The sequence below is a fragment of the Stylophora pistillata genome, chromosome 6, assembly GCF_964205215.1.
Source record: "Stylophora pistillata chromosome 6, jaStyPist1.2, whole genome shotgun sequence".
In the NCBI taxonomy this organism is placed as follows: Eukaryota; Metazoa; Cnidaria; class Anthozoa; order Scleractinia; family Pocilloporidae; genus Stylophora; species Stylophora pistillata.
In genome coordinates this window covers 25259735-25282857 of record NC_142524.1, presented here as the reverse complement: position 1 = coordinate 25282857, position 23123 = coordinate 25259735, and the positions used below count along the sequence as shown (strand labels likewise).

At 37.7% G+C, this 23123-nt stretch overlaps 2 protein-coding genes and 2 pseudogenes across 7 annotated transcripts; 1 reads left to right on the top strand and 3 right to left on the bottom strand.

Moving 5' to 3' along the window:
- Positions 1 to 2143: 2143 nt before the first annotated feature.
- LOC111318971 (putative skeletal organic matrix protein 5) lies at positions 2144 to 3353 on the bottom strand. The gene is made up of 4 exons (XM_022921816.2): positions 3170 to 3353; positions 3016 to 3064; positions 2753 to 2879; positions 2144 to 2665 (listed from the first exon to the last, which is right to left on the bottom strand). Exons 1-4 carry the CDS (start codon positions 3351 to 3353, stop codon positions 2144 to 2146), a joined length of 882 nt encoding a protein of 293 aa, XP_022777551.2.
- A 135-nt stretch (positions 3354 to 3488) lies between these two features.
- Positions 3489 to 6582, bottom strand: LOC111318969 (putative skeletal organic matrix protein 5; annotated as a pseudogene). The gene is made up of 4 exons (XR_015988806.1): positions 6453 to 6582; positions 5667 to 5700; positions 5238 to 5364; positions 3489 to 5029 (listed from the first exon to the last, which is right to left on the bottom strand). The product of XR_015988806.1 is annotated as a putative skeletal organic matrix protein 5 (transcript).
- Positions 6583 to 7304: 722 nt separating this feature from the next.
- LOC148729038 (uncharacterized) lies at positions 7305 to 21585 on the bottom strand. 4 transcript variants are annotated; one of them, XM_088725413.1, is made up of 4 exons: positions 21311 to 21585; positions 20052 to 20329; positions 19666 to 19780; positions 7305 to 7487 (listed from the first exon to the last, which is right to left on the bottom strand). In XM_088725413.1, exons 1-4 carry the CDS (start codon positions 21378 to 21380, stop codon positions 7306 to 7308), a joined length of 645 nt encoding a protein of 214 aa, XP_088581539.1. In that variant the 5' UTR covers positions 21381 to 21585; the 3' UTR covers position 7305. The 4 variants fall into 4 exon arrangements, 3 of the variants coding, with proteins under 3 accessions (XP_088581539.1, XP_088581541.1, XP_088581540.1); XM_088725415.1 differs by having other exon boundaries at positions 7346 to 7516; positions 21311 to 21584; XM_088725414.1 differs by lacking the exon at positions 7305 to 7487 and adding an exon at positions 11078 to 11753 and having other exon boundaries at positions 21311 to 21482.
- LOC148729039 (uncharacterized) lies at positions 12517 to 16271 on the top strand (annotated as a pseudogene). Its single transcript, XR_015988730.1, has 5 exons — positions 12517 to 12815; positions 13292 to 13362; positions 13872 to 13978; positions 14661 to 14761; positions 15292 to 16271. The product of XR_015988730.1 is annotated as an uncharacterized LOC148729039 (transcript).
- Positions 21586 to 23123: the final 1538 nt, after the last annotated feature.

Sequence of the window (23123 nt, the reverse complement as noted above, 5' to 3'; positions counted from 1 at the left end):
AACCACCGAAAAAACTTTAGGGCATAAATTGTGTTCTGCTCATTAAGATCTTATACAGCGTGATTAAGGCTGATGTGTCAATACAGCATGTTGCACGGCAAGCCACAGTCAGAAAAATGCATTCTCTTCCGTTGTCTCTAAAACTACTACCTCTAACGTTGTGGTGAGGGAAGTCATGACTTCAGGAAAGTTCTCGTAGTAGATTCGTTTTGATGAAAATTCATAATATCTTGTGATTTTCTCGAAGAAGTGGTACAGAGACTCCGGTCGTTTCGTTGATGACGAGAACAATAGGTAATAATTCGGAGGTATCCCCCTTTTGCGTTCTTATAGTTCTCGCACCGGAAAAAACATTTTTCACGCTAATCGTAAACTCCCAAATAACCAATAAAACAGGGGAAATATTTCGTGTATATCACTTGAACGTGGGTGATGTAAATGACGGGCTACAAGAAAAGAGGAAAATAAAAGGTCAGCTTTTCGTGCTGGAATTTCTTATGAGTCACGCTCGCCTCGCTATGGAATACAAAGAGTCGCCATGTGCTTTTCGATAAAAATGAACTTGTTCTGAAGGCCATTCGCATACAGAGGCATGTCTTGCTCCAATAGATCGGTAACCCAGCCGCTCGTAAATCAAAACCTATTTAGGCGCCTGGAAGGTTACAAAATAGAAATAAATAAAGGCTGATAGTTTCGAAAGAAACTGTTTGGGGCTGCGTCGATGGGAGTAACGAAATGATTTGGATATATCAACAAAGTTGAAGTGGTAAATTGGCCACCGTAACGATTAGAAAAGCTGACGTTTCGAGCATTAGCCCTTCGTCGGAGCGAAGGGCTAACGCTCGAAACGTCAGCTTTTGTAATCGTTACGGTGGCCAATTTACCACTTCAACTTTGTTGATATATACAAAAATAGAAGATCGATATATGAATTCATAATTTTTCAGATGAGTTTGCTCATTTGATTGCCACAGTTCCCAATGAAATGAAGAACGTAGCAAATAAAACATTCAAATAAGCATTCAATGGCTGTAAATGTGTAAATAGATTTAGGTAGATTTCCCTTGCCATCCTTTTCAAACACAAGATCACAAAATGGCCGAATTTTTTGGCCTGTGGAGGATGCGGACACCAATGGACTATGGAAAAGTTTCATTTACTGCACCAGTTACTGGTTCACAAACTTAGAACAGACTGTTCTCACTACCTCTCCAGATGTTAAAAACTCAACTACTAGCTTAATATAAACGACTTCCTCACAACGTGTAAACAACAAACGAAACTAACAGAACCACCTGACCTTACGAATGGATTTAAACTGACCAATTAGGACCGACTTACACGGCTACCTCCTGAAAACCATGCGATCTTTCAAATTTCACTCACCCCCTCCCCCCTCCCTCCCAATACTTATCGCCTGGGCCAGCCGATAAGTATTGACTAGTTTCAAAACTCTTCTTTATTTTGCATGAGATAACGACAGAATTCTTCCTTGAAAATTCCATAATGAGATCGTATTGCTCAATTTTGGCTAATATTTATATTAAAAGAAGTACATCTCAAGTTGTGGTGAAGGAGATCGTGACTGTGGGAGGTATTCCGGAAGGAAATCCGTTCAGATGACAAGCTAATGATGATATTGTTATAAGCTTCATTCATATTTCGCGTGCAGACTGACGTCTCGAGCAAATGGTGCAGTAAATTCTGTGTTCTGTTGAGAGTGAGAAAAGTAGGCAATACTTTGGAAGGTATTACTTTTTGCGTTTCGCAAGTTCTCGTATCTGAGCCGATTCATTTCCCTTAAGATACTGGTTATCCTGCGAGGAGTGCGCAAAGGGCGACGCGAGCAAGGAAAAAAAAAGGTCAAATTTTCAGTATTCCGTACTCCTCCTTCTCTGCGTTACCTTTCCTTGATTCGCGAACATTTTGTGACGGGGACGTGTCGTGAACATTAAATCGGCTTCGCACAAATGAAACATCGCAAACTGGATGTCAAAAGGTTATACTAGAGACAAACTTAACTAGAGAGTAAAACAAGATTATACTCATTCTTTTATTAGCCTGTTAGTTCTAGCATACTACAATTTTTTCTAATTCATGATGGCTTCTCGGCTTAAAGTTTGGGAAGTTAAACATCGCCTTGTCACTGTACCAAGATGTACCCCATGGCTTTGATGTACTTGTTTCCATTATCTGCCGAGTGCGACGCTTCGTTGCCACAGGTGTTTGAGTCATCGTACCACCCTCCAGTGCCAAACCCGATTCTGGAGTCACAAGAATTACAGTGGTGCTGTTGATTGGCATTAATTCCGATCCTTTCTTTGGATGCAAGGGAATCAGATCCACTCACGGAATTAAATCCTTCCCTGTTGCAGTAGGGCTGCAAGGAGGCCTGTGAGCCAATCAGCCACTTCCATGCGTTACGACCCAGTGAGGTGGCGCGGTATTTCCCGTCAGCGATCAGTGAGTACAGTGAGTTGGCGTGCCTGTTGATGACAATGAACCTTAGCTGATGACCAATCTTCATACCGAGGCAGATCTTGGAGAAAGGTGTGTTCCAGCAGGTCGGCAACTTGGTCTGTTGTAAATCAAAGCCAGTCCTGCCTCCAGCAAGGTTATATGTATTTCTGTTGCGCCAGAAATGGGAATTGTAATGAAAGGTTCTCTAAAAAGCAGAGAAATATCCTTTCAATTTTGTTTCTTTGTTTAATCAATAATATCTAGAGTTTCCTGAAGGAGACAGGGAGTTTACCTGTGCGCCGTCAATCTTCATGGCCAGCGTCCATCCTCCACCACCACATCCAAAGTTTCCCATGTGACAGTAAACAGGAATCTTTTGTGAAACAAACATCAGCGGATACACTTGGCTTCGTCTCGACCTTATGAAAAAGGAATAATCAAAATATATCGGAAGGAGTCACCCTGTAAGCAAGCGCACTGGGTCCTTTGACTGTAAAAATTATCATGGCGACCGTTTTGAAATCTTGCAATTAAAACGGTTTACTAAATACTTACTTCCCTATGTCGTACTGCTCCTTGCAAGAAGAGAAGGGACAAACTGAGGAAGATAAGACAGTGATTTTAAGGTCTGAGCTCATCGAGAGCACTTGAAAAATAAGAACACTAATTGATGTACCCTAACATATCATCGCAAAAAAAGTATCTGGAAGCTTTGAAGGCAAAGCGTCCCTTACCAGCACAACGAGATTTTTTACTTCGGTTCGAAGCGTCCTAATGTCTTTGCTGATCTCACCGCAGTGATTGGCGGTACAGGATTGTTGTCTGGCGTGGATTAAAATAGCAAACAGCGCGAGAACATTTGCGATGAAATGAGCTGTTAAAAGCAAGCGCATCTCGAGAATCGATTAACGCCAGAAAATGCTTTCTGTGTTGCTCAACCGGTGAATAACTCACTGTGGTGATTTTGCTTCGTTATTGTTTGTTATTATTGTTAAACACAACAAGTATTTTCTTGCACGCACTCACCGACATCCAATGGACAAGTTACAGTTTGAATTTTATTTTTAACATCATTTGATCGCATTGTACAATGTCTCGTAAAGAAATTATCACAAACTTTGAAAACCTGTTCACAATATGGCTGTCTATTTGTTGAGAAATACGGAGCCAATTTGAGAGCGACGATATTGCGAGTTTATAAATCAATTTCATATGTTTATTTTAATGAACTGAACCCAATTTTTCATGCATGCATGCCCACACAATTAACTAAGGCCCTTATCGTTTTGTTTCTTGGTCCATATATTTCGGTAGATAACACAATGATAAGGGGTGCGTTAATACAGAATAGAAATTTACCCTGCAACAAAGTTGTCCCAAACTGTTAAGACTCTGAACTTTTCAATCAACAAGAAGTACAAATTCCACTGCTTTGAAAGTTAATTTCTTATGGAGAAATACAGGAGAACACGTAGTTTGTTTAATGAATCAATTAAGTGAACATTTTAATCCAAACATTATACTTTCAAACCAAATAAAAATGAGTAATAAAGCGGCATGGCATTACTCGTGCGTTAATTTTCACGACTTAACATTTGCATGTTGATCGAACTTTGTTCTGGTTTCGCTTTAAATTCCATGTTGATCGAAATATATTATCATTTCGATAGAAAAGGAATATGTTTTAATATCTTTTACCTAAGGGGCCAATCTGGCAAAGGTCGCATGGATGGAACTTGCAATGGGGCGAAACCTTCATAACCACTAAAAATGTCATTCCTGTCCCGGTGCTTTTAAAGTTTCATATTCTCTGATGTTTACTTTTGTATTGTAATTTTATTATTACTGTTCAATTTCTTTGTTTCTTCGAATATTTCTTGCCACTGCACCAACACAACAAATTTACTATTACTCAACTGAAAATTAACTATTTGATTATGGAAATTTTTCTGAATCCATAATTTAATCAGCTGGTAAGCCTCATCACTACATTGTCCTTATTCATGATGTTTTTAACTTAAGAGTTTGGAATTTAGCTGTGTCCCTCGTCACTGCACCAGGATGTACCCCATGGCTTTGATGTGCTTGTCTCCATTATCAGGCTGGCGCGTTGCCTCGTTTTCACAAGTATTGGAGTCATCATATAGTCCTCCTGTGCCAAAACCAATCCTTGAGTCACAAGAAGAGCAGTCATTCTGCTGGTTAGCAGTGGTGCCGATTCTTGCTTTGGATTGATGAAGTTTCTCTCCAACCACGTTAAATCCTTCCATGTTGCAGTGGGGCTGCAAGGAGGACTGTGAGCCAATCAGTGTCTTCCACTTTTTACGACCAAGTGAGGTGGTGCGTTTTTTTGTTCATCAGCGATGAGTGAGTGTAGAGAGTCGGCATGCTTGTTGATGACAATGAATCTGAGCTGATTGCCGATCTTCATACCGAGACAGATGTTGGAGAAGGATGTGTCCCAGTAGGTTGGTAACTTTGTCTCTTGAAAGTCAAAGCCAGTTTTGCCTCCTGGAAGGTAGTAAGAACTTCTGTTCCTCCAAAATTGGGAATCGTAATGGAATGTACTCTGAAATTTATCACAAATAATTAGTTTTTTCTTAATTTTTAATTAATGAAATAGCAGTAATAGCCTGTTTCAGGCTCCTATTCAGTGAAGATAAGCGAGCCACGCTTGACCTTTTTCAGGAAAACAGCTACCATTTTGCCTATCCCCTTTCTCGCATCTTTGTATTGACCTGTATCCACGATACATTTCTTAGCCGATAAATTCATACCTTATTACCATTGATCTTCATGACTGGCGTCCATCCCCCGTCTCCGCATCCAAAGTCTCCTAGGTGAGAGAAAACAGAAATTGGCTTTGAGTCTAGGAGCAGAGTGACCTCGCCACTCTTTTTGGATCTATTGAATAAAGTATTTCTTTAATAGGAGAGATACGGCTGAAATTTGATGAAGGCCATGGCTTCTATAGCTATATATTCAGTAAATGATACAAAGTACTTTCTAATTCCTCTGAAACGAGATTCAAGTATGGAAGATTATTTTATTATCAAGGTTATTATTCTCAGTATCCTAATTTTGAGAGCTTTCCTTGTCCTTCTTCTTTTTCGAATTATCAGTACTATTACATTATTTTCATGTTTCCTCTTTATAGTTCTGTTCGGCTTTGTTTTTGACTTTAAATTAATTAACTACTGACTTACACATTGCGGTCGAAAATTTCCTTACATGTCAAAGCTGGAAAAAAAAGGTATATCAACTGCAAAAAGGCCTTTGGGAAGAAAAAAGAACGGGGTGATGTAAAATCTTTTTTTTTTTTTTTAAGGGGAACGTTTATATGTAGAAGAGAAATATATAAAGTTCAATTCCAAGTTAAAAAGTGTGACTGGCCACCGATTAGAGGGAAGAATAGTCCCTATCTTAGTACGAAAGTTATCGACTTCATTCATCTATGACAGCTTTGAAATTCTCCATGGAGCGACTCCAATTGAGGGCCGAAAGTAACCCACAGTTGTATTGGTTTCACTTTAGTACGCTTTGCGATTGTTCCAGATACTCCCCATGCAAAGCAGATCAAAGCTATTGCAACTTGGTTCCTCGTGTTTTCGTGGTGTCGGTGGGTGTCTAATGCGCACGACGAAACTGCAAGCAACGGAGCCGAGAATTTAAGATGCGTCCAAACCACTCACAGCTTCGCCGTTCGTTCTCACACCACTTGAAGTTTCAAATGCACACCAGAAGGCCGCTATTTACGCAGGGTAGCGTTTACAAACCCTTCGAGCGTCTTTTTAATTTGTTTTCTTATTAGTTCCCAACAAGGCTTTTATCGAATTTTTCCATACTTTTTATTTTTCTTTTTTTTATTATTGTTTTGCTTTTGTTGGTTTGTTTGTTTATTTTCTACCAGTTTACAGAAAAGAACGTCTCATAACTGATGTCTGAACAGAAGCATTTAAAAAAACTAAGAAATACCGCAGGAAAAATATTACCCGAACGGCAGATATTTCCACGTCCGTAGTATCCTGGTTTGCATGTACCGTTGTACGATCCCTTGGTATGGTTGCACACTGCATCAGCACTGCAGTTTTGTGTTCCTAAAGCACACTCGTTCATATCTGAAAAAGCTCTTCATTAACAAGAATCTCAGTCACTGCAGTTAACTTTAGAAATTAACGCAGCTTTAAAAGCAGAGTATGAACAACGAATGGAGACCCACCTTGGTTATCAAACTCTGAAAATACTCTCCTCTTATTGAAAGGTCATCATTGCAGATGTGAAAATAAAGTGTGTAAAACGAATTGAGCCCAAAGAGGAATCCGACAGGTAATCTTGCAAATTTTTCAGCAGCTCTCTAACCAATAGGGCCATCAAGCCAGTTAGGGGGATTGACTATTGTACGATTTGATGTATTTAGTTGATGAGAATTAGACATTAGTCACCAGACCCTATTCAATTTATTAAGATTAGCCTCTGAAACTAAGCTGCGTTTTAATTACCTTTGCAAGTCCTTTCATCTCCAGTAAATCCTGGTTTGCATTTGCAGCGATACGATTCCTTGATATTGTTGCACAGAGCATCAACACTCCACTTAGATTTTCTAATGGCACACTCATTTATATCTGTAAACTCAAAGCAACCGACTTAGTAAAGAAAACCCCCTAGGCACGTTACTACATTATAGGGTTGAATATGTTTTTTCTTTAGTTTCTTCAGCACTTTAGTTGGCTGTTTCGTCGGCACACTCGTTGAAATCTGTAAAATTCAAGGCAACTGACTTAGCAAGGGAAATCCCTAAGCACGTGACTAATTTGATCATTTATAGGGTTAAACATGTTTTTTTCTTTAATATTTATTCCTTTGTTCGTCAAGATAATTAGGGTTTTGGTTTAGTTCACCTTTGCATGTCCTTCCATCTCCAGAATATCCCAATTTACACGAACAGTTGTAGGAACCTTCAGTATTGTTGCAAAAAGCATGTTTACTGCATTCTTGTGTTCCTTCAGCACACTCATCGAGATCTGCAACTTAGATCGTCATCATTGCGAATGTAAAACTAAAATGTAAAAAACAAATTGACACTTGCGTGGGATCCGACATGATAGTCTTACAATATTGGAGCAGCTCTCTAACCAAGAGATAAATAAATAAATAAATAAACTTTAATAGCTAACATAATTACTGGTAACCCAGTAGTTTACATTGTGCTCTGTATTAAAAAGAATTATAAAAACTAGATTATTAAGAACAGCATGCACATAAATATATTCAAAACGTTCTAGAGATAGTAAAATGTTCACGATCTGAATTACTTTTTAAAATATTGTGCACTAAAAGATTCTCAACGTTGCTTTTATCTGTAATAGTTTTAAATTTGTCGTCCAGACGGTTCCATTAGTGGCACCCGCATAAAATGTTCGAAGGCCTGCGTTGGAGCAACATTTCGGCAAGGCCAGATGATCGTGAAAAGAAGCTCGCGTATTATAAGAATGGCTGTATTTTTTCATAAGATCTATAGCTTGTAAAATAATGCGGACACTCTCCGTTCACAATTTTGAACACTATGCACAATTTCTTCATGCATATTACATCATCAGTGGGCATTCACTGTAGTTTCTTGAACGTTTGAACCGAGTTATCGTAAAAACTAGCATCTAATATTAACCTACTACAACGTTTCTGCACTCTAAGTATTCTCAGCAGTTGATCGTTAGGGGTGTTACCCCAAACCGAACAACAATATTCAAAGACAGACTTAATAAGCGCATTCGATAACAATTTTCTGAAGTGGAGGTCAAGGTACGGCCATTCGCTCTTTTTAGCAGATAAATTCTAGAGTTCAGCTTCCCAATTAAATATTCGATGTGGTTGTGCCAGCTAATGTGCTTGTCGATCTTGACGCCTGAGATTTTTTCATCTTTGGCTTCTTCTGTTGCCATTTAAGTAAAGATCTAAGGTTGGGTTGTTAGCGTATTTCAATTTCTGTCTTGTAGCTATGAGTAGGTGTTTCGTCTTCTTTGTGTTAGGTACCATTTCGTTTAACTTGAACCAACACAGGACGAATGTTCTTATTTCAGTGCCTTTAGGCAAAATCTAAAGCAGTCTTAAAGGTTGAGTAAAGCTTTAATCGTCTTTAATTGTCAAATGAAATATCCGAAAGCTAACTCTAACCTTTAATGAATCTTTAATTGAACATAAGTTTAACTTTAGTAGCGCAAATCTTTCAGTATCCTTTAAGTGGTTTCTTTTTTGGCACAAAAGAGGGTGTTTCATTAAAATACATTTAAGTTGACTTTAAGGTGAGATTTAAATGAGTATAGCTGTTCTGACATCTTTAATTCATGCATTAAAGATAGTCTCATTGTAATCTGAACTGTCAACAGAATATTCATCACAAATCAGCCAACACTTGCACTGATGAGCCAGAAGAGCAAATTTTGTTTTACGTGCAGCAACGTGAGCTCACAATTCTTTCTGAGGTCGAAACATCTTATTGAAAGCGACGGTTTCATTTTTGCATCTCCTTTAAAGAGCGCATGGAGTGCGATGACAAGTCAGGAAATGTTTTCTGCGCGCGCTTTAATGGCTTCGAATCACGTTCAACTTTCGAAAGGCATAAGCGGAAAGGTAACGGAAAGAAATTAACAGATACTTTCGTGGCGACTTCAAATTCCCGTGATTTCACGAAATTTCAAGTTCATCTGACTATGAAGGTTAGTTAATTTGAATATAAAAAAAGTCATGTGTATGTATTGATACATACCTACATATATCTTTACGTCTTTAATTATTACATGAGAACATAACCGCTATTGAACGTTGCTTGAGACGATTAACATTGAAACTTCCTCGCACTCAGTCCCTGAAGATTTTTTGAGGTCGGAGTTGTCTACTGGCTGTGGGGGCATGGACGCCCCATTGAGAAAGTACCTTCGTAGACTATTGCGGCAAGTTTGTAATGTTTCTGGTTCATATTATTTGCCTTTGTTTTCTTTTGTCGTGTGGCTTATTTCTTTCTCCGTATTAAATGTAAGGCTTACAATCTTTCTCCTTTCCAGGAATATTGATTAAAAAGCCTGAGGTTTGAATCCTCACATGCGTCCACCCAGAAGTTTGTCTTTCTGCTCTGCTATAAGAACGTTTGGTAGCGATGTTAAATAAATTGAGGTTTGAATCATCCCAAAGGTCCACACAAATTTCTTCCTCTGCCCAGCTGATAGAGCAGATGTTCCTTATGAATATTGACCCAGCTCTTACTTTTTTTTTGTCTTCCAGCTGATAAGGTGATGCGCAATTTTTCTGAGATAATTGAGTTTTGACTGATATGATATAAACAATTAGTTCTCGTGGCCCCTCTCAAGTTAAGCTACAGTCACCATTCCGTTCTGCAAATGCCATAATTTTTTAATGTTGTTCAGTTAAAAAGCAGATACTCTCCAACCTGGCTTTATTCTTTTTGTATTCCTTTGACTTTGAATGTCAAGGGTGCCGGAGAAAAGTAAATCCCCGCTTGAACACAGACACAGTCCTCTGGTGGTTACAGCCGAGAACCGACTTGTCTAGCCTCCGGGTTTGAGACCTATTTAACGGCTCAGTGCTCGTATCAATCAATGAAAATAAAAAAATCATAAAACATGAAAATAGAAACGATACGGATACATCATTGCCGAGGTACCAGAGGGTAAGAACAAAGTATGGGCAATCTGCACTGCACCTCTCCTCGAGACGCGAAAATAGACAAGCACTGAGAGGAGCGCACGAAACTCTCCTCACAGCTGGGATCACCTTCTCTAGGCTGACTGCAGGAGGTTCGAATCCTCGCAAGGGACACAGATTGCAATGGTTTTTCTTTCACTATCCTATAGATGATACCATTGGCTTTCTGTGATCCATCTTGTCTGCTGGGAATGAAATGTCTTCTTCTGAAACACTATCCTCAAGCTGAAAAAGAAGTGTGCTTGAACTAAATTTGCAATAGCTATAAACTGAAGCTAAACTCAAGTATTTGTTCCTGACAAAATTCCATGCAAGTGTGACGTAAATTTGACATTTGCTTTACATTTACCTTGCTCATTGAGCAAAGCTGTTCATTTGCTATAAATTTGCATTGGGATCTAACAAAAAAAGAAATAAAAACCCTTATTTAGTGGCCACTTGCCAGTTCCCTGAGGGTGGCCCATTTACTGGGTTCAACTGTATTCAGAATAAAATTTAATGTAAATGAAACTGGAATTAAATGTGATTGATCTATTTACCTTTGCTAGAAATCCGAGGGAAATAATAATTCAGGCCACAGGCCTGCCAATCATCCACTTAGAGGCTGATTACATGAGTCAGGCTGGCCTGCCCACATAATGCCATCCTAGCAAACAGTGAACTCGGCTCATGTAATCCACCCTTACTAAAACAATTAATCGGACAAACAAAAGTGGCAGGCCTCTGCCTACCACAGACATAACATTTTATTTTCATAAACACTGCGAACATATATTGCACAAAACTAACAAATTATTTTTACTTCGGCCGAACAAATTGTCTACAATATAAATAATGTGTTCTATAGCTCATGTCTCCAAAAATCAAGTCACAATAAATCCTAAGAAACTGTCATTTACAATTAAACTGAATAAATAGCTTTATTAATCAAAAGCATTGGTATGCAATTAAAGAATGGGTAAAAGAAAGACTTCTGTCACTTGAAAGCACTGATTTACAAGATGTGCCACTTTTTCACCTGCCAACTTACAAAATGCCATCGAGAAAGCTTTCTACACCCATGTTACTGTCACAATAAATGGGAATTTCAGAGAAATAATTCAAACAATAAAAATGAATACATAATAGTTTGTGTTTCCAGCACTCTATAAAGGCAACAAAAAATAACTGTCTGCATCAAGCATTACTATAATGAGGTTAGCACTTTTGGTTATTCTCTGTAGTTGGTCTTTTTCTTTCTTTTTTTTTTTTTTGTATATGTATTGTGAAATTTTTATTTTCATGGATCAGTGTAAATTTTGTTTCATATATACAAACAATGTTATTTGTGGAAATCTCCCTATGAAGCTGACAGACAGTATTGATTTTACAGAAATACATATTAATCTGTTGACTTCGTCCAAAGCTTCAATTCATACAGGGTGACAATTTTACATACACATTGGCAGTACAACAAAAGCACTGACTGACAAGATGTGCCATCTCATCATCTGCCAACCTATGATGTGCCATCGAGAAAGCTTTCAGTGCCCTTGTGGGAAAAAGTCTTGGCAGGAAAAGAGCAGATTCCTCACTCCCTGAAAAAAAAAAATACAGAACCTAAGAAACAGTGAACAGCTTCAAATATTTAAGCTAATAGCGCTATCTACTGCGAGGATCGTGCATCATACGTATCTAATACCGCAGTTCAAAATATATAAACTTCATATATTTCATTGTATCTGATTTATCACTTTCACGGGTTTATTACGAATCGACTTAACGGCCTGCTCCCAGTTGGCTTGTTAGCTCAATTGGTAGAGCGCTGCACTAGTATCGCAGAGGTCAGTGGTTCGAGTCCCGTACAGGCCTCATTTTTTCAGGTGTGATTTTCGCTATTGCTTAAATTAGCGTTATCTACTGCGAGGATCGTGCATCATACGTAAATTTCCTTTGTTACAAGATATCCTTGACCTACACACGGCTACATTTTCAGATATATTTTTAACTAACCCTTTTGAAACTTTAGTATCGGTATGAAGCTGTTTACTTGAACAAGTAAAGTTCGAACGTGTAGTTCGTGTTTTCCCGCCTTTCTGTTTCCTTGCTTCCAATTACACTCGAGTCTTCATTTGTACTGGCCAGCGTTAGCTAGGCACAGTACGATAAACATCACAACGAGGCAATATGTCAACAGGAGGTCGTTGTTTGGTTTTAGAAATATTAATTCGCGCGCTTTTTTGAACCTCAATATTCCGTTTGACTACTTTGTTAACAAAGCATCACAAAGCATCCGAGAGAAGCACTTGTAGTGTGGTTATTTTACCGTTAATTCGTAGTTAAAGCAAGTAAGAAAACAATATGGCGGAAAGACGATTGCACGATCAAAACCATGATGTGGTTCCAGCGGCGAAAAAAGGAATAAAGTGTCCGACGATTGCATTGTGCTGCTGGAGGAGTTGATCCGGAGCAATCACGCTCTGGCGAGCGAAAATGTAAAGCTTCGGCAGCAGCAAGAGCGCAGCAACAAAGAAAACTCTGAAGCGCTTCAGCGGATCGAGGGCCGTCTTCAAACTGTTGATAATAATGCAGCCAACGTCCGTCGGCGCCAAAACAGAAGACAAAGGCGAACGACAGTAGTAGTTCCACCGGCTTGTCGAGTGAGTAAAAAAACATAACTGATAAGCATGAATAATGTGATATGTGTTCATAATTTGCTTGAATCAGTTCTGTTTCGTGGAAGATTATCTTTTATGTTGAGTACATGTTTGGCGCGCGAATTATATGCATAATTAACTTAATTATTTCGGCGGTAATCATTTGACATGATTAGATGTGGTTACAATTACTTGATAATCCTTTACTATAAACAGGTCTATCAGAAAAGTTTTTTTCCTCCCTTTTGTTTCAACGAGAATTATCTAGTATGAAAATTCATTTAATCATTTTTTCTCTTGGACCCTTTTGACCTTGCCTGTTTTATTCACATAGATGGGTAAGGTTAATTTTTAATTGTGCTTGTGTCGATTGCTCTACATCATCTAGCCTTCAAACAACCAGGGTTTTTAAAAAGCGTGAAAGTAGAAATAGGACAAACGTGACAAACCGATTGTTGAATTTTTTTTCATTCTTTTAGAGAACTGTGAGGAGAATGTACAAACTCCTTTTGAAAAAAGATGACTTTAGTGGTTTCTATCTTGACGAAGAGTGTGTAATATCTTTTTAGATTCAGAGATATTTTGCTTTATCTTGATTGAGCGAGGAAATCCGAGTCTAAGCTGCTGCTTGAAATATTGAGATGTTATGTGAACACCTTATGGTGGTTACAGTTGAACCTCGATTATCCGGACTTTTCGATTATCCGGACTTTTTCTCTGGTCCCGTTTTTTTCATGATTATTAATGAGCTTTGATCTTCCAAACTTTATGAGGTAAAAAAATTCAGAGATTATGTCTAAATTCAGGAAAAGTGCGTTTAAAACATTGCCTCCTCCGCTTTCAAAAGATCGAGCACTCGGAGAGTCATCGAAGCAGATTTTTATCTTCATTTCTTTTGTTTACATTATTGTCTCATTAATATTCATATTTTCGATTATCCTGACTGATTACCTAAGTCCCAACAGGTCCGGATAATCGAGGTTTGACTGTACTTTTGTCTTAGTGTTAATGTTGTTACTACAGAATACCAGGCTTAATTGTATTAGTTGTTTGTCTTAGAATAAATTCTGACAGCAACAAGATCCTTTTTGAGCGGACAATAGAGCAGGCAATACATCAACAAGGAGGACTTGAAAAGTGTCCTTGGACAAAAGAAGTCATAGAAGGTAGCTACCAATAATCATAGCACATGCATTTCACTTTTACTGGGGTGTCATTACATTTTGTGGGTGAGCATAAGGATTTTGCACTCAAGCATATTGATGCATATCTCCTTTATAACAACTTGAGTTTTATTGAAGGCGTTGGCTTGAAAACATCCTGGCAAAATTGTGCTCAAAGTTGGTCAATTTGTCTATTGCCCAGCCCTTAATGATACCCCTGCTTTTAGTCTCTACCATCAATTCGTGTCTTTTACCACTTTCCCCTCAACATAAATGTCATCATAAAACTAGCATTCAGTAACACAGTTAGATACCCTGAAACCTCTAATGAGCACCTTCATTACATGGTCAAATTTAGGACAAGGGGGGGGGGGGGGGGGTGCATTTTATAGTTTTTCCTAACTTACATATTAACTTTCCCAAATGTTACAGAAATTTAAATATGTTGCAAACTGAAATTTTCGGGTTTATTTCTTGTCTCTAGATCTGAAACACTTCAGTGTAGATCCTCAAAAAAGCATACTTTACACCTTAGCAATGAATCACTAAGGACATACTAACTTGGCAGATATTCTAAGGTGGCCTGCCATAAATTATTATAAATTTGAACATTGTCATTAATTTATGTGGGAATCTTTTTACAATCAGCTTCTCATGGCATTTTCATAATCATTTCTTTAAACAGCTGCTTTACAAATATATTTCAAATATGTGTGAAAACACAGAAACACAGAAACTGATGAGGCTCATAAACAAAAAACCTGGAAGAGTGGTCGCCAAAGAGAGGTATTTATTGGCTAGGATACTATTTTGAACATTTTACTTTTCATATACCCTGCTGTTCACAAATGATGGGGTCCGACAGATGTTCAATGTTACCAGACTGAGTACACCCTCAAGTACACTTGATCAGTGGGAGGGAAGCTATTTCCCATTGAATGTCTTTATTTTGGCACTTCAAAATTGGATGGCTTTGAATATAGACACATCTAAGGGACTATGTTCTTATTAGAGAAATTGTTAAATAAGTGAGGTATTCTGGTCTGTATCTAGAGCCTCCCAAGAAAATCTTTGTAAAATAAATTTGAAAAATATTAAAATGTGATGTGAAATAAATGATAGTTTGTATGCACCATTTGATGGGGAAAAAAAAGGACAAAGAGACCCTATATTATAACATGCTTAAGAATTCCATTCTTACATTGGGTACACACATATATATATATCAAGAGAAATTAGTGATTTGGATCATATTTTTCATTTGAAGTCCTATAACACCCTTCTCATGCCTGTTTAATTTTTTTTATTTTTTTTAGAAGTTAATGAGACAAACTACAGCCCTGGAGCTGGTCAACTGGGCCAACCAGCATGAAAAGGGGAGAGCAGCAGAGGTTCTTGTCATGGAGGCAATGAGCAGTGAGGAAAGCTGCTACGAGGATGACGATGGAAATACCTCAAAAGTAACAAAATACTCTGTGCATCACCTTCAGTGGGAAAGTAGGAGAATGAAAAAAATTGAAAAGAAACTTGACAAGGCTTATAAGAAAAAGCTCACTTCAAGAGCTAAAGAGAGAATCCGTCCAGGGTTTATGGGCAACCTTTTCTGAGATGCCCACCTACTGAAAAATTTCCAGAGTGGGCAATAATACAGTGAGAAAATTGTTTTACTAATCAATGAAATCGAAAATGTACAAAATATCAAGCCAAGTCTAGAATGAGGTTATTTTGCATGCCTGCATGAGGCTTCTTTTTCATTGAATAATTATGGTCTCATCTTAAGTAAGTGATCGTGAATTCTTCAATGTTAATAAATTTCCTCCACATGAGATACTTTTTTCTATAGAGATGTACACATCATTTTTGTATATCAAAGTTTCAGCTGCATTTTAGAGTAAGAGAACTGTTTTCTAATACTTGTTTACTAAAAGAAATTAAGGTATATGATCATATTTAATAAGTATTACAGTTGTAATAATGTAGCAAATAACTGAGAGTTATTGCAAATTTAAGTCGATTAAGAAAATTTTTCTGAATTTTAGATTGATAGGTTGAACTTATATTTTTTATTGTTAGACAAGTATCATTTCAAATCACATTTCTTAGTAGCTGGATTTGAGAGTACAATTTGTGAATCAATAGCTTTTTGTGTAGTTTGTTACTACAGCTAGTTATATAATTTGTGTATTTGTCATACTTTTATAGTGGTAAATATTCTATTACCTGCTTGACGAAGATTATATTATACATTGACAAAAGTGAAACAATTTTAATAAAGTATGTCAATCAGTAATTCAAACATTTGGACATCTCTTTTTTTAATTATGTATGGGGCTTGACTGGGATATCCTCAGCTTCATTGTAGGTTTATGTTATCTCAGGGGAACAAATGAGTTTTGAACAAAACTATTTCATCACTGCAATTTCAAACACTTTGTTATTACTTGAATGTGTGATGCTTCTTTTTCTATCAATTGTAAGGTTGCCCAAAATATCATAAGTTATTGGGATGTAAATGAGGGTGTGATTAAGCAAATCAAAAGTCAGTTGAAAGTGAAACCTGCAGCCTTTAGAGGCGCTTAAAGGTCACTTAATGATGAATGTTAACAAAACTTGAAATTTAAGAGAATCAGAAAGTACAACTAAAGATGAATTACAACAAAACCTGTAACTTTAAGCAGTACTTAAAGGGAAACAAAAGATTGAAGAAACCTTTAAGATACATTTACAAGTGGAAGTTTTGGTTGACTAAAGTTGACTTTACAAGAATTAAGAGGATTCCTAAATCCAATTAAATGGTTATTTAGGTTTGCTTTCATGTGATCTTAAAGTGTTCATGAAATGGTTATTTAGGTTTGCTTTCATGTGACCTTAAAGTGTTAACTAAATGGTTCATAAGGACACTTTAATTGACTTCGGAAAGTTCAATTAAAGATACATTTCAGAACTTTCGTATGTCACCTAAAGATGACTTAAATACTTCTAATGTTAACCTTTAAGTTACCTTTAAGGAAACTTAATTTAGTTATTTCATCCTGTGCAATTGCTAGCATCGTTTAGGCTGACTTGCAAATTCTGTTGGATATGATCAATGGAGTGATCGGAGGAGGTCCATAGCATTGTATCATCAGCATATATTTCGGGGTCAGAAGTTGATAGGCAAAGAGGTAAGTCGTTAATATAAAGTGAAAAGAGGACGGGACCCAAAATTGATCCTTGTGGAACGCCTTCTGTCAACGTGAGAGGGTTAGATAGTGATCCAGAAATGGCGCATGTTTGAGTTCGATCGCATAAATAAGATTTGAACCATCTCAAGGTTGGTTCACTGGCGTGGTATTTAGCGATTTGAGATAATAGAATGTGGTGACTCACTAAGTCCAAGGCTTTCCTTAGATCCAAGAATATCGAGCCAAAAAACTTTATCGATAGCCTTCAGCCAGTTGTCTGTGAGGTTCAACAGGGCAGTTTCGCATGAATGATGTGGGCGATAGGCAGACTGTTTGCTGTATAGAAGGTTATTGTCGCATAAGTATTTTAAGTAGCATGACGCAATATCTCTTTCAAGAGGTTTAGAGATAACTGGCAGGATTGAGATAGGCCTATAGTTGTTTCTGTCATGAGGTGAGTCTTTCTTGTAGACAGGAGTTAGCCTTGCTGTTTTGAATTTATCCGCAAAAACGGCTTTACTGATGCGAGAATTGTAGATGTTGGTCAAACAATTAGATATCGCCGGTAGTGCTAGTTTTAGAATTTTAATTCCAATCCCATCCAGGGCTGTGGCTTTGTTTCTTCCTATGCGCTTTATATATTCTTCAACTTCTTGAGTGGTCATGAGGGGGATATCAAACTGCGTAGAGACATCTATGCGAGCATTAATAAAGTGTGAAATGCTAGCCTCTATGTTAGCAAGTACCTGTTCGTTGACTGTGACCTGAGCCACGTTTGCAGCCCGCTGTATGTTAGTCCCGGAAATGATCGATAGTTAAAAGCATCAGCCATGGAAAGTGCGTCTGTTATTTCTTAGCCATCCATTTCAATGAAAGAGGGTGTTAAAGGAATCGGATGTGTTGGTACTGCATGTTTAAGAGTTTTCCAGAGTTTTTCGGGGTTGCCCATATTTTCAGTGATCTCATTTCTCATATGGGCCGATTTTGCGTTAGCGATCATTTTGACAACTTGATTCCTTAACTTCTTATACATAGTGTTCGCTAGGACATTAGTTTTCGCACGTTTCTTGAACTTATCTCTGGTTCGGATACAATCAATGATAGAGCTATTCATCCAAGGTGGCAGCTTATTCCGCTTTACTCTTTCCTCGGCAATGGGTGCGTGCTGGTTGATTACACTATTGAAAATCAGCTCCCAGTTGTCCAACTTGTCGTTAACATCAAGCACTGACCATGGAGCGGTATCTAGATCGTAAATAAAACTGTTTTTGCCAGAATTATTAAAGCTTCGATATTTCATGGTATCATGATGCAGTTTTGGGTATTTAAGGTCGTGAAACTTGTGTACAAGCAGACTGGATAGTGATCACTCAGTCCATATATTGGGACTAGGGTTTCGATGATCTGCTCTGGATGCGAAAGATAAACATGATCTGGCAACGCGGCCGAACATCGAGCAACCCTTGTAGGAGTTGAAGAAGAGACGATCTGTTTCATTCTTGCGTCCCGAAACATTGTAAATAACCTACAAGACCCATTTACTGCGAGCAAGTCGATGTCAAAGTCACCAACCGCAATTACTTCGTTATACCTGCTCATAGAAATGCCGATTAATTGGTCAAGAAATTTGTAGAAATCAGGACTTGAGCCGGTTCGGTGAGCGGTAAATAACAATGAATAAAATCTTTGGGCCTGATCGATGTTGTTTCATTTCCAGGCAGAGATGTTCGAGCTCAATGGATGAATCCAACAATCGAACTCGACGACAAAGGAGAGAATTGTTAACATAAGCGGCAACCCCACCACCTCTCTTTGAGTCGCTCCGATTACAGTGGTGGATCTGATAATTCTTCGAAGCAATCATGCAGTCGCTCCGAGTGGAATTTAACCAGGTTTCACTCATTGCAAATACATCAAAATCATTAAGTTTCATCGGAGTCTTTACCTCTTCAAGATGGCGAGAAAGAGATCTGACTTCTCATTTTATCCGGAAGGTGGAATGTTCGAGTTCGAGATCGTAAAATTTCCATCTGTGGTGTCATTTCTCGCTAGTGGGCCGAGGTTTGAAGAAACATCACCATGCAGAGCGATAAGTTCGATATTAAATGCAGAACGGTGATTGCCATAGTAGATTGCCACGGCGCGACTGTACCCGCTTCTCTTGAAGAGATTAACATGGCGTCTTTTGAATTGCAAACATACAGGAGCGTATTCAAGATAAGTAGTTGTGGCGCTTTGAAAAGCCATTCCAACTCTGTCAAAGCTAAACATGTCAGCTAGCAGCTCCCTGTAGGAGAACCAGGCGAGCATAGCTACCAAACAGGACCAAGAAATTAACTTGATGGCCACTATCGAGATTTCGGCACGCATTCACATTAGACAGAATTGGCTCTGCTCAAGCCAGTTGAAAGATGGTTATAATTTGCGAAAACCGGACCTAAACTTTTACAGATACTTTTAGAAGTTGTGTATAAAACTCTGAGCCAAAACAAGTCTACGACCGCGGGTTGACATGGCAAGATTTACCTTTTTTACAGTTTGCATCTTTGAATCCAGTGGTGCACAAACAGCGATATCCTTTGTCGGTAAAACCGCTTTGACAAGTCGCATTGTTATCGCAAGGGTTATCAACACAAGCGCTCTGAAGCCAAAAGGAGAAAATATATTAACAATCTTAGTATCATACGTTGAAATATTGATGTCGCAGGTTGCATGGGTGATCAATCATCTTTAAATTTTAGATTTAGAGCAGGCAAAAAAAATAAGATAGAAAACGAGGGGCGTAATGATAGTGCTAGAGATAAAAATATCTGTAGTAATATTAGAATTATAGCTATCATTTCAACACCTATGGTTGAGAAAGTAGATTTTCGTCGCTGAAAATAAGTATTTGCTGATGATCCAAAACCTACCTCAGCTGCACGATAAAAATAATTTTCTTCTTTCTTCAGCTCGCTTTTGTGTCCTTCGTGAGTGACATTATTCAATTCACATTTGTACCCTCCAGGTCTACCCACTCGTTTATCAAGATTAATGCTGACACAGTCAGGCTCCATGTAACACATGATCTCACGAAAACTCATTGTCATGACTTCAACGATGCGAATCACGTGGTTTACGAGACGCTTGCCGACTAGTGCTGTTTTAGGTGTAAACTCCAAATAGCGGCATCGGTCTGCATCGGAAAATTCTTAACAATTTAGAAGAAATATAAGAAAAGGAAAACAATGTTAATAGAGATAAACATAAAAGAATTGATAACTATGACAACAATAATATTATGATTATAGTATGGCAATTTGGTTTTATCAACTAAGTTGAAATTGTAAATTGGCCACCGTAAAGAGTTTTAAAAAAGCTGACGTTTCGAGCGTTAGCCCTTCGGCTAACGCTCGAAGCGTCAGCTTTGAAACCCTTAACGATGGCCAATTTAAAATTTGAAGTTAGTTGACAAACTAAACCAAATTACATTGTAACCCCCACCGACGCAGCAAAACAGTTTCTTTAGAAACTTTCCCCCTTAATAACATTGAGGTTTAGTAGCTTAAGTATTTAACGACAGTTTATCCGTCAAAATACTTAAGTAATTTCCTAAATTTTTCAATTCGTCCATTCACTTGTGATCCTATTCGCACTGCTTAAACTTCCTCAGGGATTTGTGTTCCATTCAATTTCTCGGTAGTAATGTTTCGTACCGCCATCTGCAGGAAACTTGCAGATAGCAATTAATAATACATGTAACTATAGCAATAGTTGGGTTTATTAATAAGTTTGAACAATTATCGGCAGATTATTCGTACAAATCTTTAAGCATCCTAAATGGTTTTTTCCATTTGTCCAGCCATTCGCGTTCCTATTCGGACTGTTTCAACTCCCTTAGGCATTTGCCTTCCATTTTAATTTCTCGTAGCAATTATCCGTATTGCATCTGCCATATGCAAAAAGTTTACATTCGAAAATTCGAAAAAATAAAGAGAAGACAAGTAAAGTTTCAGAGTCAATACGCAAGTTCTTAGTTTAAGTTAGTAAAGCGAACTGAATCGTTGAGGAAATCCGAGAATGATCCAGATCAACTAACAAGTCACTTCTGCAAAGAACCTGTATTGCTGAAAAGCGTTGCTGTGTGACATCTTGATCTTCAACCGATTACATTTACTCAAAAGTTAATAACCTTGTGTTGCAGACATCATACTACACAATGGCAAAACAAGACAGATATAGATCAAATACGTGTACATCATCGAGAAGAACTCATTCAGAAAGTTTTCCGAGAGAATTGTAAATACATGTCCAACCCTACATGCAGGTGAAGCGATCTAAAAACTATTTTTTCTTGGGCATAACCTAATCTATTTTCAGCCAATGGAAACTAAGCTGTTGCGTGAAGTATAATTATTCAAATACTTCATTTCGTGTCAGGACGATAGAAAATTAATTAATTATTTACATGTTTTTTTTTTTTGTTTAAGAGATTCAGAGGTTCTTCTGGGTGAATGGATGATGAGTGGGCGGATAGTTTGTTTGAGTGAGTACTTGTGCATTTCTTACGCAGCGAATTTCGAAAGATCTTCTGTCCTTTTTGTTGTTGTTTTGGTAATATTTTCTACTTATGTATCCACCTCTTTATATATCTGTTCATTTTTTGTGGTGTCGCAATGAAGGAGTTTTTTACTTTACTTTTTTGATTCCACACTTCTTGTTTGTATCCGCTGCTGTGGTTATTGCGCTAATAAAGTAAGATATTTGTTCAGTTATAGTCAGCTTTTTCCCCAACAAACAAACAGTTTAAAAGTTTATTTTTACCATAATTTTTTCCCGCTAATTATAGGTTTAAGTAAAACTAACCTTGGGGAGTTTAAAGGAATTTAAAAGTGTCTAGTGATCTTTAAACGTTTTATTTTTTTTCAGAAATAAATAACAAAAACCCATTTAAACAAATAACAGGTACGGGTGTGAAACGGTAAATATTATTAAGAAGGACTATTTTCCCTTCACTATCCCCACTCAGAAATGAGTAATGGTAAAACTGACCTTTCGATGAGACAGAACCAGGTATCATGAAATACCAACGTAACAGAACAAAGATAAAAATCGAATTCTTCATAACACAGATCGCTTTCTGAAACCGACTTCACAAAAAGTATGCAAATTATTGCAAAATATCTCATTCAATTTGTTTTCCTTGTGGTAACAACTTCCTCATTTTTTTTGACAAATAACACCTGGATGTCACGTAATCTTTATTCATTCTTCCAAGCAGGTATTCAATTCATTGGGAGAAAATAAATTATTCAATTTACTTTACCAAGCTTCCCAATGACCTAACTAACAACTATTCGATTTTATAAACTGAATTGAAATTGGAAAATTGAAATTGGCCGCCGTAAAGAGTTAAAAAGCTGACATTTCGAGCGTTGGCCCTTCGTCAGAGCGAATGGCGACGGGGTAACGCTCGAAACGTCAGCTTTTTAACTCTTTGCGGTGGCCAATTTACAATTTCTACTTAGCTAATAAACCCAAATTAACTTTTTACCCCCATTGACGCAGCACCACAATTTCTTTATAAACTTATTCCCTTTATTCATTTACCGACCTATCGGTCGGGAGTAAGATATGCCTCGGTATGTAAATTGGCCATCAAAAATAGCTTATCTTTATAGAAAAGCATGCCAACTCTCTCTCTCTACTCACTGATGGCTAACGGTAAATACTGCTTTTCCTCAAAGGGTCATACTGCAAAGTAGGCTACATAATTATAAGACCTACGCAGTTGTTTTTTTTTTTGAAAGCTGACTAATATACATTACAATCAACCCGTAAAAGCCTCTTTTCCCTTCTGGAAAGTTTATGATCCAGTAATAAGATAGGAATGCTTTCAAAGTGCTTAAATCCACATGCGATCCTCTGTCGAATCAGTTTACTCAACAACCTGAGCAATATACTAACAAAAACAGGAACATGAAGACCTCTTTAGATAATCAAAG

What these genes read in the sequence shown, in the direction of transcription:
- LOC111318971 (XM_022921816.2), bottom strand. Translation starts at nt 3,353, where the DNA reads ATGCGCTTGCTTTTAACAGCTCATTTCATCGCAAATGTTCTCGCGCTG. An exon ending in GGACGCTTTGCCTTCAAAGC is followed by an intron (nt 3,065 to 3,169) that starts TTCCAGATACTT and finishes CTGTCTTATCTT; the next exon opens with CCTCAGTTTGTCCCTTCTCT. An exon ending in TGAAGATTGACGGCGCACAG is followed by an intron (nt 2,666 to 2,752) that starts GTAAACTCCCTG and finishes TCTGCTTTTTAG; the next exon opens with AGAACCTTTCATTACAATTC.
- LOC148729038 (XM_088725413.1), bottom strand. Translation starts at nt 21,380, where the DNA reads ATGATGTACACGTATTTGATCTATATCTGTCTTGTTTTGCCATTGTGT. An exon ending in ATTTTTATCGTGCAGCTGAG is followed by an intron (nt 19,781 to 20,051) that starts GTAGGTTTTGGA and finishes TTTTGGCTTCAG; the next exon opens with AGCGCTTGTGTTGATAACCC. An exon ending in AGATGCAAACTGTAAAAAAG is followed by an intron (nt 7,488 to 19,665) that starts GTAAATCTTGCC and finishes TGACGATCTAAG; the next exon opens with TTGCAGATCTCGATGAGTGT.